General features: G+C 43.4%; 1 protein-coding gene across 1 annotated transcript in view; it reads left to right on the plus strand.

Annotated features, from left to right (window-relative positions):
* Positions 1 to 3,770: 3,770 nt before the first annotated feature.
* Positions 3,771 to 13,764, plus strand: part of tm9sf4 (transmembrane 9 superfamily protein member 4) — a 20,917-nt gene continuing 10,923 nt past the window's right edge. The window contains exons 1-5 of the mRNA XM_037685039.1: positions 3,771 to 3,791; positions 9,489 to 9,599; positions 11,284 to 11,383; positions 12,579 to 12,735; positions 12,909 to 13,047. Of these exons, the coding sequence (XP_037540967.1) occupies positions 3,774 to 3,791; positions 9,489 to 9,599; positions 11,284 to 11,383; positions 12,579 to 12,735; positions 12,909 to 13,047 (525 nt within the window). The 5' untranslated portion in view covers positions 3,771 to 3,773. The remainder of the gene's footprint in view (positions 3,792 to 9,488; positions 9,600 to 11,283; positions 11,384 to 12,578; positions 12,736 to 12,908; positions 13,048 to 13,764) is intronic.

The following is a 13,764-nucleotide window of genomic DNA, read 5'->3' on the forward strand; positions in this document are numbered from 1 at the left end:
TATTATGTGTTAGTTTGTGTTTATTATGTGTTAGTTTGTGTTTATTAAGTGTTAGTTTGTGTTTATTATGTTCTAGTTTGTGTTTATTATGTGTTAGTTTATGTTTATTATGTGTCAGTTTGTGTTTAATATGTGTTAGTTTGTGTTGGAACATTCTGTAGAGTAGCCATTTGTAGTTGTGTTTGTTAATTTGTAGTTGCGGTTTAAACTTCAGGGCCACCGTAGTAACCATAATTGAGGGAGGTAGTTGTCCCGAAGATCTGTGGGGTTCACTCTGTTTGTGCTGAAGATAAAAATAAAGTCTATAAGTTGCCATCTAGGGGTTGAATCTTGATTTACAACTAGAGCTGCACATCTGTATCTGTGCTGCCACTCATGTTGCAACACCTGCAGCTTATATATGTACAAATTATTTTTATTTAGTGTGCATGGCTTATATTCGGGTGCGCGCTATAGACCGGCAATTACGGTAACAGAAGCTGTAATTATTCACTTTTCTTCTGTTGAAGCAAAAGGGTGAGTTAAGGAGGTAAAGAGGCTTCATTAGAATAAAAGATTCTCTTCTGAGGCATTTCTTCAACATTTTATGGCTTGTTCCTTTAAAGTGCCTCTTTCTTTGGTTCTTCGGTCCAAATTCAATCAAGTATATTTTTTATGATTTGTACATACGGTGATATAAAGAGTTCTGATTTGTTGTGTCGCTTCATGTTCACTACTTAACTTATAAAGAAGCAGTGCGTGTCTGTTCTGCACCTTTTCACTTGTGCAGGTTTGAAAAATGTATCTTGAACAGTTTTCTCTTAAAAAGCTTTAAACTTTTTTTTGTCTTTTCTTCACGGAGCAGAGTATTTGATGTTTTTTATGCTGTTACAAGATTTTGTTGCTCAGATAGTTGGAAGTAAAAAAAAATTGTTGCAGAACAAAACCCCTGCATGATCTGTTTGAAGGACTCTGACGTGAAACGGTTTCTGTACAGGACGATCTGCGAGCAGTAATGTGTAATAAATTATATTTACAAAGAGGTCTGCAGGAAAAGAACTGTACCGGGTCGAGACTTCTTTCTTCCTCACCAACAGGAATGCTCTCGAGTTTGTAATGTGCTTTAATAAATTCAGAATTATAATAAAAATAGTTGAATAAACTGTTTAAAAAATGACCCAAAAGTGTTTTTTTTTATTTTTTTTACCAGCAGTCATATTTATTTAAATAATAAAACTATGAGTGGTGCTGAAGGATGTAGAATGTTGTTTTTTTTTTTTTTACTTGAAACAGCGAAGGTCCAACTTCTCATTTCTCATGAGCTCCTTTTAAAATGACCAAGTCAAAGTGATCTACTATCAGGCCCCGTTTATACGAGAACAACCGCTGGAAATGTTAGTGTTTTTTTCAATGTTAACAAAAAATGAGCAGGTTTACATGAAAACGCTGTAGTTTCCATGTCAGTTGGGTTGCCAGATAAGAAATGATGAACTATAAAATGATAGTATTTTGACCTAAACTTTCACATATGCTGAGTTAATATATTCTAAAATGAGGTGTGTGTTGTGATTGAACATATGCACAGAAAAAGAGGGAGTAAATAAGACATTTTAAGTTTATCTGGCAACCTTGAGCAGGGCTCATCTGCAGCTCAGCAGCAGAAAGGCTGCAGTTTCACGACTGCCTGCCCTTTATGTCAGTCAAGTGACACATTTCATAAATGGATGATCATCTGACGTCTATTTTTTTTAATGCCATGCGATCTACCTATAATACCTTTGTGATCCATGTTGTGCACCCCTGAGCTATAGGAACGAGACTGTCAAAATATTGTGGTCTAAGAAGCGGGTAAAGATAGTGGATGGATGTTTATTGTTTTTTAGGAACTTTAAATAATATAAATTGTCACCAAGTTGTTTAAGCTGCAATGCATTGTGGGTGAGTGACAGTTGCTCCATTCAGCATGAACGCCATCGTGGACGATTTCTGACGTTCAGTCCTTTAAATGGAACCGGAACGCGTTGACAGAGGAGAAAGCAGAAAAGGCTCAGCCTGCAGCTGAAAATGAGGAAGACTGAACGATGAAGATGAGTGAGCTGCACTGAGGAGCTGTGATTTTTTGACCCGAGCCCCCACACGACGGGTCGTGCCAAAATGATGTGCTTGATCACACATCTGAGGATTTGCAGTTGACCCACAACAAGCGACATAATGGAGCTGGAAGTATTCAACAAAAGCTAAAAACAAGAGAACTCACTGCACAAAGCAGCGCAGTGAAACCTGCTGACGTGTGTCAGGTGCACGCTCAGGTCCGACCGGCCGGTTGAAAGAGGTAAAAAAAAAAGTTCAGTTAAGCTTCAGATGCATCACCGGATCATCGGCCGCGTTCCGCTCCACACCCTGCTCTCATCTGCGGTGAAGGAAGCAGCAGCATCTACAGAAGCCGAAGCGAGCAGCGCGTTCAATTAAAATAGCCTTGTTCTATATTTCTCCAAATAATTTTGCTCTAAAATATTTTAGTTAATCTGTAATAATAGCCAATCTTTACAGTTGATTTTTTTTAGGCTATTTGTCTAAATTAATATCCATTTGGTGACTTAATTGTTAATAAACAAGAAATCTTATATCTTCCTTTTGTTACGTTTTTGAAATTATCATGTCAAAATGATTTGCTTACAAAAGCAGTAAAAGCTTACTGGTAATTTTAAAAAAAAGTTGAGTTTTTTTCGGGTTTGGGTCTTTAATTACAGTTAATTTATTGGGCCGGTTGGATTATTTAATCCTGAATGCAACTCTAGCACAGTTCTGCGGTTTGTACTGCCAATGCTAGAGCGAGAGCGCTGCTTTCAGTAAACTGTTCTAATCCTAATTTGCACTGCGGGATGCTGCTACAGTGAAACTTTGTTTCACCTGGATTATTGAGCATGCATCAGGATATTTGTTTCACCCTGTTTTGAAGTTTAATGTCTCTAATTCTGGAGTTTTTACTTTTTATTAGTGTACACAGCGCAGCACGGTGGTGCAACTGGTAGAGCTGCTGCCTCTCAGCGAGCAGGTCCCTGGTTCAAACCCCGGTCCGGGGGCCTTTCTGGGTGGAGTTTGCATGTTCTCTCCGTGCATGTGTGGGTTTTCTCCGGGTACTCCGGTTTCCTCCCACAGACCAAAAACATGCATGTTAGGCTGATTGGTAACTCTAAATTGTCCCTAGGTGTGAGTGAGAGAGTGAATGGTTGTTTGTCTCGTTTGTCTCTATGTGGCCCTGTGATGGGCTTGCGACCCGTCCAGGGTGTACCCCGCCCCTCGCACAGATTGCTGGACATGGGCACCAGCGACCCCCGTGACCCAAAAATGGAATAAGCGGGTAAAGAAAATGGATGGATGGATAGTGTACACAGCGTATGTTCCACAATCGTGACACACGTCATCCGTACGAGCCCAATTTCACCTTCCTAAACTGGTCAACAAAAACAAAATTTCACTGCAAAGAGAAAAAGCGCACCCTTAAGCACATAATCCATGTTGACAGTTTTACAGCAGCAGTACAATTTTTCGTCATTTTCTGTCTGGCAACCCGGTCACCTCCCCTCCCGTCGGGCCGCCTCTAGTAAAACAACTAACTTTCAGCTATGGGTAAAAATAAACTGAGTTCATGTTTTGTAGCTTTTGTAGCAATAAATATTACGAACGAGTTTTTCGGGGTTATTTGAAGACCCCCGACATATTGTTATTATTATTTTAAAAGAGAGAAATTAACGGTGGAACTTCCGCAGCGTCACTACGGACACGTATTCAAAATGGCGGCCGCGGCGATGGTGAGTGGCGAGAACGAACTCCTTTTTCCCTCCAAGCGCTTCTCGTTCAGTCTCTCCTTTTTAATTCGGGTGAACACGGAGCAGCTGTCGAGGCAGAACTCGGCGTGTAAAACATTTGAACGTGTTTCTTGCGTTTCTTTCTGCTCGCTGCCGTTTGATTGTTGACGCTGATGCTAGCTCCGTTAGCATGCGGCTAACGGTCGGTGGCTCGGCTGTCAGGGCTTCACAGCCAACAATTCACTGTGACACATAAAACTTTGTGTTTACTGCCGTAACTAAGCTCACAGCTGGTGGCTGACGAGCTGTCACTGGAGTACAGGTCGGAGAAAGCGACGTTGTCGGTTAGCTTCTGCTAACAGTTCGTATGGAAGCCTTGACGAGACGTTTTAAAGATTAAAACAGCAACAAAACCTCAACTAACTTCATCTTTCATCTGTTTGAACTGTGCGACATGTGGAGTTTTACTGTAAAGCCGAGTCCAAACCGGAAGCTAGTATTAATTTGTAGAGAAATTAAAGAGCTTCGGAGGGTTTGTGTTAAAGTTACCATGACGTCATGTTTGTTTTCTACCAGTTGTTTTTGGTGTTTGAGACCACAAACAGATCTAAATCGGCTTCTTCTGTCTCTCCAGTCAACGTTTATCACGGTATTATATCCAAGTTCAGGTGTTTGTGTTCGTTTAGTGAAACCCCTGATGAGACGCTGGGTGAATTTTAACTGAACCTGCAGAAAGTATGTTCCACAACTGATGAACTTTATGGAAACATCTCGATTTAAGATGGCCGCCACAGCCAACTGTCATTGGAGAACACGTACGTGACTAACGCAGCACATTTTACAGATACCGACGTGAAATGTAGTAGCTGAGAGTGATCCCATTCGTTCGTTCTGTTGTCATTGTTAAAAACAGGTCTCTCTCGTAAACGAGTCCTCGAGGCTCGGTGAGACTAACCTGTTTAAATAAAGGCTGAATGAATGAAAACATATTGGCAGGAGTCCTCTCTGTCGCATAATCTCATCTACCTCATCTGTATTGGCATTAGCCAACACAAAATGGCTGCCAGTCTCAGTTGCACAGATGTTGAGCTACAGTCAACATCTGTGCAACTGTTCCCTCCCCGTGAGGATCGTGACACGTGTCTCTCAGCCACTGAGACGTGTTGTCGGGTGGAGGCGACTCGCTTCCCCGCTCCGCCAGGCCGTCGGTGCAGAGTGGACGGTTTTGTGTCAACTTCATTTATAAAGCACGTTTAAAACGGCAGCCGTTACCAAAGTGCCCGACAGTAACGTCACTGAGGGTGAATTAATGCAAATAATAAAAATAATGATGGAACTGGAAAATTATTTAAAAGCTTCAAAGAATAAACGAAGAACAAAAACTAAACTCGTTGTGTGAAACGCCGGAGAAAACGAGTTTTTAGCAGAGATTTATAAACGGGAAGGTGCTTCAGGATGGGGGGGCAGGTTGTTCCAAAGTTTGGGGCCCAGGACTGAAGAAGCCTGATCTCCTCTGAGCTTCACGCTGGTTCTTGGAACGGCCAAAAGCAGCAGGTCAGATGATCTCAGGGCCCGAAGGAACGTGGTTCCAGGAGCTCGGAGAGATAAGGAGGTGCAAGGCCACTTAAAGGTCAACAGGGTCGTTTAAAAATCAATCCTGATCCGCTCAGGGAGCCAGTGAAGGGAGGACAAAACTGGAGTAATGTGCTCGAACCTACGAGTTCCAGTTAGGAGCTGAGCTGCAGCAGCTTGGACGAGCTGGAGACGTGAACTGGAGACCTGGCTGACCCCAACAGGGACTACGTTACAGTGTAGCACCGTGCAGCTCACGCTGAATCCTCTGATCCACCTGTAAAGACTGGAAGGTCCGGACCTCGTCAGGTTTTGGAGCTTCCACACTGAACTAGAAACTAGACAAAACTAATCCACTCTCTAAAACGATCGGACAGGAAATGGAGGTTTGGGTGTAGTTTGCAGTTGATGCTGGCATACATGGGAGCGGTGGTGCAGAGGTTAGAGAAGGCGGGCCTGTGATGGGAACATCGCTGGTTCGACTCCTTGGACCGACATCAAAATGTAGGTGGAAAAGGTGGAACATCCACGCCTGCCTCCACCCTCATTTGCCTCACCCTGGACAAATAAGCAAGGCCCTGAACCCCCACCATCTGCTCCCAACGGGTGTCTCTTTAAAACGAGTCCTCGTGCCTCGATGACACTACCTGGATAAATAAAGGTTCGATGAAATATATAAAGTACGTCCTTCGGATGTTTACCTGCGTGACCTTCGAAAATCTGCAAGATTCACAAAAAGTCCGTTGTACTCTGACGTGATGCAAAGGAGGAGCAGTGAGGAGGAGCAGTGAGGAGGAGCAGTGAGGAGGAGCAGTGAGGAGGAGCAGTGAGGAGGAGGAGCAGTGAGGAGGAGCAGTGAGGAGGAGGAGGCCTCAGCATTTCCTTACTCTGTGACGTAAAATAAATTTGAAGCTGAGGTTTTGAAAAACCGCGAGACTTTCTCTGTACGACCGCAGTCATGGAAGAATCTGGAAAATTCACGAGACGTTAAAGTGACCTGCACACGCATCTGCTGGGGGGGTGGGGGTCATCCAGTGACGTAGCTCTGCTGGCCAATCAGCTGCTGCTGTCGGTCACCTCGGAGCGGTCCGCTTGGAACCACGAACAGGCGGTCCCATAAACCGGGCTGAGTCTGGTACCGGCAGCGGGCGGACCTTGAGCTGGCGCGATGTGGTGCAGAAGCCACGAGTGTGGAGACGGTGGCAAAGCACCACCCTCCCAAAGCCTGCAGGTACTGACTGGGTCCAGGCTCGGCCCGGTCCGCGACGGTGCTGGATCAGAGTTTAAGGGCCAAGAGAGTCTGATTCAGTGAGGAGCGCCCGCGGTTTCTGCAGCCGGGGTCGACGCCACAGATGATCCGTCCTCACCCGCTCCCCCAGTAAACTGGACCTGCTCAGAACTTCAGTAACAAGAATTGAACGTCGTATTAAATGTTCGTTGTCCGTCTTTACCGTAGCCGCGCTGCGGCGTTCTCTCCGTGAGACTCGCCGTTCTTTACCTTTTCACTTCTTTAAACAAATGTTAACAGTAAAAGATGATTTCAGCCGAGGAGTTCAACTTGTAGCTTTTTATTTTTCTAAAGCTCAAGAGTTCTGAGGAAGTTTCAGTTCTGCACTTTTACAGCAGCCTAAAGTTTGAACCATCACGATGCGCCAAGCTTTACTTCTTAAAACCATTCTTTCAACGTTCTACTGTGATAAATGTATTTTAATAAATGCTCAAATATGAAAAAAACAAGTAAATTACTGCACGAGCTTAAATCTTTGAATTATAATCCCTTTGAATGAAAAAGTTATTTTAAAGCAGAAATCTGTCAAATAGAGAACGAGTTTTATTTCATGGTATGCAAACGACTAACTATGATAAATATCTATCTCTATATATATATATATATAAAACTTATGGACTTTTTCTTGTTGTGATGAAATACTTAAACATTGAAGGTTGCAGACAAACTAGATAAAAAGACAAAGATGCAAAAACATTTTATTTATAACTTAAAACACACGACAAGCAAAACCAAGGACGAGATGAAACACACGGATCCAAACGTGTAAAGTTGAGAAATCACAAAAAAACATATTCATGACCGTTTGAAAGGCCTTCAGGTTTTAAGTCGTTGTTTTTATTTTTCCTGTTTGTTTAACTCGACGGCCGTAAAGTCCGAGAAACGTGCACGTGTTTCTTTTTGCTGCAGGAAGATTTTGTTTGTTTTGAGCTTTTGCAGAAAAGTTCCCGACTCCTCCGCTCGATTAAACATGGCAGATAAATCCTGAGCACACAGCCGCTCAGGTTCTGTCCTGGGTTCTGCACCGTTTAACTTTCCACAGACGTTGTGGACCGACTGACAGAACCGGGTGGTTTGGAGCGCCGCCACGAGCAGCATGTGCACGTTCAGAAACTAAACGATGCGTCATGTGATCAGAGGGTCGACGTGGACCAGCCACAGTTATTACGCATTTTATGGTAACTAGAGAAATCACATTTCCTGTGACAACGCAGCCTGAACACTTACTGCTGAAGAACAGCCGAAATGAGCTAAAAACATGCTGAATTGTAGCCGAAATGAAAGGATAAGCTGTAACAGAAGAATTGGGTGTAAATAAGCAGAAATTAGCACAAAAATTAGGAAATTGGCAAAACAAACAAAAAAAAAGGCTGAAAAGAAGCTGAAACTACCAGAAGGAGGCAGAAATAGCAGAAATGAGCTAAAAACAACAACTCTGGAGTTGGCTGAAAAAGCTAAAATTAGCATAAACCTCTAAATGGTAGCAGAAATAGTAGAAAAAGCTGAAAGGAGTATAACAAGCTGAAATTAGCAGAACAAAGTTAACTAGGCTGAAAGTAGCAGAAATACCACAAAAAAACTTGTCTTTATCTGAAAACAGCTGAAATTAGATTTAAAAAGGCTAAAAAGGTAGAACAAGCTTAATTAAATTAGCTGAAGGAAGCAAAATGAACGTTTGCCTATTTAGGCTGAAAGAAGCCGAAATGAGCTCAAAAAGTGGAAATTATCTGAATAAAGCTGAAATTAGCAACAACAAAAAAACAGCTGAAAAAGCAGAAAGAAGCTGAAATTACCAGGAGGAAGTGGAGAGAGCACGTTTTTGCTGAATTAGGTGGAAAAATATTGAAATGAGTGCAAAAAATGTGGCATTAGCTGAAAAAGCTAAAATTAGGATTAAATGGCTGAAAAAAGCTCAAAATTGCAGAAATAACTTGAACAAAACAGCTGAAAGTAGCTGAAAAAGTTTAAATTTGCAGAAGGAAGCTGAAAGTAGCTGAAGCAGAACAAAAAGTGAGAGGAGCAGTTAACGGTTGTAACAGATCTAAAGATGTGAAGGAGGTGAAATGAGTTCGGTTCATTTTCTGTGAGGAAAAAAAGGCAGAAAAGGCTAAAATATTTCAAAAAGCTAAAATTGCACCAATACCAAAAGTCACAGCAGGATGGTCCTGGAAGAGCCGAACGTTTTGATGATTTGTTGAAAACTGCGGGACGAGAACCATGGAAGAGAAATGAGACCAGTGAGAGTCCTTCATGAACGGACTGGGTCCAGTCTTCAGGGTCAGATAACTGGACTGTGATTATTTTGTCATCACTGATGAAGATGAGCTCATCTTCTGTTGTGGACGACGTCACAGCAGAGATCAAACGAAACTTGTGCTCATCATAAAGGTTTTAACACGCTGGGCTGCAGATTTCAAGTTTTTCTCATTATTTTCAACTTTATTTGTGAATTTATCAACATTTGACAAGTCCTGCTTTTATTTTTTGAGAAACTTAAGGTTTTTATTGGCTGCAAGTTCTAATCCTAAAACAAACACGAACCTTTAAAATGTGCACATTTCTCATTTTAAATAGAAAAATTGATTAAAGTGTTGATCGTCTGACCTCGTGTGACCTGAACAAAGTGAGTCGTCACCTCTTGGGTTTGTTGGTGTTGGAACTCTTCTGGTGAGATTTGGTCACAAAGATTTGTTTAGAAAACGTGTGGTGTCGCTCACGGTTCCCTTCACTTCCTGGACGTGTTGGGAAAGTTTGACGTGCGACGCTTTGTTTGCTGTTTGACTTTGTGTTGTGGAGTCGAGCGGTTTAAACGTCTCCGTGTCTTGTGACGCGCCCTGCAGGAGGCGTGGTGGGCCTTGATGCTGCTGTTCTCGCTGCCGCTAGTCCGGACCTTCTACGTCCCCGGAGTCGCTCCTCAGGACTTCCACGAAGGTCATAAAGTAGAAATTAAGGTAAGACCTGAGCTTTGTTTGTTCTTCTGTTTAAAGATCGTTAGCAGAAGGTTTTATGATCCGATGAATCCACAATAAAAACATTTAGGGTATTTAAACATTTGGATTGTAGCAGAGGAGATGCAGGAACGCAACAAAAAAATCTACTTTTAGACGAACGTATTATTATTCATCCTCTTTTTTTTATTGTCCCCATGGCGGAGCGATAAGGGGGGAACTGGAAAAACCGTCCGTGATAACTTGAAAAATAAAAAAATGAACGAGGTATGACTTCTGTTGGGTTGTGTGGCTCATCCAGGTGTAAAAAAGATGTACATCAAAAATTGTTTCCATGTCAGAATCCAAGATGGCCACTGCCACACGTAATATACGTGAACCGACCACCCCCCTTGTTTGAGGAAACTTTACTTTCTAGTTTTCATTTAGCTTTAAAGTAAAGTTTCCTAAAACGATTGGCTGAAGATTAAACGGTTGCTGCGTTGCCAGTGTCTCAACTCTCATCGGTTCCACGTCGCACCAGTAGAGGCCCACTGCCGCCACTCAGCCCAGTTTATGGGACCACCTTGTTTGTGATTCTAAGCAGACGGCAGCCGTTGATTGGCCAGCAGAGCTACGTCACAGGATGACCCACCCAGTAAAACTGCAAACTACGTCTGAACCGCCACTCCATCGTGTCGGCGCCACAAGAAATGAGCACGACCGATATCAGACATGATATCACTACGCGTGGACTTGTAAGCAATGCCGGGACGAGCTAAGAAGTTAAACTCCGACTATAGACGGATCAAGGACCACAGCAGGAGGAGTGGCTGGAACACGATGACCAGTTACGATCCCGACCACAGAGCGGGGAAACGAGTCGCAGTGGAAAATCCCGTCCACCTGAGAAGACGAGAGTCGTGTGGATTATGTTGGTCAATGCCACCACCTGGCAACCCCTTGCTCCACCATTGCACCTGGAAAAACCTACAGAGTGTAACTTGATTATTTTACACCAACAACATTGTTTACCTTCATTCCCTGCTCAGTTCCAGTCCAGAAAACCACATTCACCATTGAAACTCCTCAGTGATCGGGAACATTGGCGTACAGTCGGTGTACTGGTCAGACTGGTTAACCAGTCTTTAACTGGTGACTTTAATCAGGATGAAGAGGAAACTGATTATTTGGTTCTTGTTAAAGTTTAATCTAAAATTGTTAACGATCAGTGGAAACAGTGATTCTCTGATGTTGCTGTGCTCGTTAAATCCACTGCAGTTTCTGTGCCGAGTCACTGGCCGGCGCTGCGGACGACGTATTTAAACCAAACGTGCAGACACTTTAGTCTGGATGATGAAACGAGCTGAATTAAATGGTGAGTGCACGATCGTTGGTTTAGCTCCAACACGTTTGAAAAGGGATCAGCACAAACAGCACTCTGCTACCACCGTCGTTACTGAACTGAAAGTACCTCCACCCTGAGACCTGGAGTCAAACGGCTTCAGTTTCACAAACAGCCGAAATGTTACCGTTTACCTTTAAAATGATGTTGTGGAAATGGAGCTTAGAACTAAACAAGAATGACGTGAAAAGGTCAAACTCTTAAAGTTAAACGCTTCCTTCCACGTCGTGGTTTAATTGTCTGTGTTCAGAAGTTACAGACCACATTGTTTGTTTGTTTGTTTACGTGTTGTTCATGTTTCAGGCAGTGAAGCTGACCAGCTCCCGTACGCAGCTTCCATACGAATACTACTCGCTGCCTTTCTGTAAGCCGGACTCTGTTCTGTATAAAGCAGAAAACTTGGGTAAGTTTCCTGTGGACTTGGTTAATTTAAGCTAAAGATTAAATATTTAAACATCTTCATTATTGTTGACTCTTTGACCACAAACAGCTTACTGGGACTGGACCATTAAGCCCCTCCATCTAATTTCTAAACAAGCGTGACCCAGGCCGACAGAACGAGTCCAAAAACATTTTAACATCGACTAAATCGTATTCTTTTAATACTTTATATTTAAAAAAATATAAAGTAACTTTTTGAAATTTGACCATTTATCAACTTGTTTTGTTTACGAGGGTGTCGGTTTAAAAACTGTTTTTATTGGTCTGCAGTGACGTCGTCGGGAATATTTTTCTGAAGAGTCCATAATACACCCAGTGTTTCACCTACCGTTGTACAAGCAGGGCGCCCCGCCCTGTCAACAGAACCGAGTGCCCTGCCTCCCGAACACCCCCACCACCACCACCCCCACCACCACCACCACCACCACCCCCACGACAGTTTCCAATATTGACGTAGCGCTAAGCTAGCGGTGCGCAGTACAGACACGCTAGCTAAAGGGATGTAAAGCTGGAGCAGAGACGAGGTCCTGTTTTTTTTTTTTTTTTAAGGGAAAAAAGAAAGAAAAGAGAGAAAAAGAAGGAAAAAATGGAGAGAAATAAGAGGGGGGGAAGAGAAAAAGAAAGAAAAATGAGAAACAAAGGAAAAAGAAGAAACAAGATAAAGTTCTAACAAAGGGGTCACCTATGACCTTGATCTTTGAGCCTGTGACCTTGAAATCTTAAGGGGTCCAGCTGGACTGTTAGACATTTCTGCTTTAAAGGTTTAAAATTTTACAGCACAAAGGGCAAGCCTGTAAAAACACCTGGCATTATACGAAGGGATTTCCCATCGGCAGCTGGCAGAGAAAAAAACAAAGTTTTAAAGGGGTTTAAAGGATTATTTCTGAAGACCTACCTGTGGAAAACTTGGGATTGAAAGGTAGATTAGGAAGATTATCTGCTCTTTACCAGGATGGCTAGATTGTGTCATTTTTATGCAAATCTCATTGTGTCAAAAATCCATATTTTATGGAGGACTCGCGGATTATTTTCATCTTTTGTCTCAGATTTACGACATTTTCAGCCGACAGGACGCAGAGAGTAAAAACCGACGCAGCGAATGAGAATGTTTGTTGCGTCAACGTTCCGACCCGTTTGTGCTCTGGGCTTCTCTTCAGGTGAGGTTCTGCGAGGGGACCGTATCGTGAACACTCTGTACGAAGTTCAGATGAGCAAAGACAAGAAGTGCGAGACGATGTGCAGCAAGAAGAAGCTCAGCGTCCAGGAGAGTCAGCTGGTGGCCGAGCGCATCCGGGAGGAATATTACGTTCACCTGTGAGCGCCACCTCTCTGCTCGCGTCACCCGGCGCTAACGCCGTGCCCACGTCCGTTAGCAAAACATCTCATTAACCACTGGACAGGCTTCAGTGAAACTCGTGGGATATTTTGCTAACGGACGCTCTGTGTCTAAACTTGAACTAACTGAGCCCTTGGTCGTGTGTCTTTAGGATCGCGGACAACCTTCCAGTTGCCACCAGGTTGGAGTTTTACTCGAACAAAGAAACCGGAGGAGAAGAGGAACTGAAGGAGAAGCCGGACGTCCAGTTTGAACACGGTTACAGACTGGGCTTCGTGGAAAACACCAAGGTGGAGTTTCACACCGCGAGGCTCAGTCAGAAGTTCTGGTTCTGCCACAAACTGATTTTATATACAGTTCTTTAAAACGTGTTCATTCTGTGTAACTTTCCCACATTCTGCCACAACTTGAAAGTGTTTTACTGCGAAGAACCGACACGAAGCAGAGCGTCGTGGTGAAGTGGAGGAAGCGACTCATCGTAGTCGAGATCTGAGACGCCTGCGTTATCAGGACGGAGACGCCTCCGTCTGATTCTGATTGGGCTGAGGCGGTGAGGGCGGTTGAAGCCAAACCACCCCTGATTCCACGTAGTTTGTGTGTATAAATACATAGATGTGTGTAGGACCTGAAGTACCTCCAGTCAGCTGTCCTGGAGAACGAGGAGAGCGGTCAAAAGGTGAAGAGTTTGGGAGAAAAGAGTGGGACAAAGGTCAAAGGCAAGGTTTACAGGACAGTGGTGAGACCAGCTATGTTGTATGGTCTGGAGACAGAGACATGGACAAAAAGACAGGAGACAGAACTGGAAGTGTCAGAAATGAAGAAGTTGAGGTTCTCCTTAGGAGAGACAAGGATGGAGAAGATCAGGAATGAGATCATCAGAGGTGCAGCACAGGTTGAACAACTGGGAGATAAAGTTAGAGAGGACACACTGAGATGGTGTGGACATGTCCAGAGGAGGGACAGTGGTTTGGACATGTCCAGAGGAGGGGCAGTGGTTTGGACATGTC

The sequence above is a fragment of the Nematolebias whitei genome, chromosome 11, assembly GCF_014905685.2.
Source record: "Nematolebias whitei isolate Nwh7 chromosome 11, NemWhi1, whole genome shotgun sequence".
Taxonomy (NCBI): domain Eukaryota; kingdom Metazoa; phylum Chordata; class Actinopteri; order Cyprinodontiformes; family Rivulidae; genus Nematolebias; species Nematolebias whitei.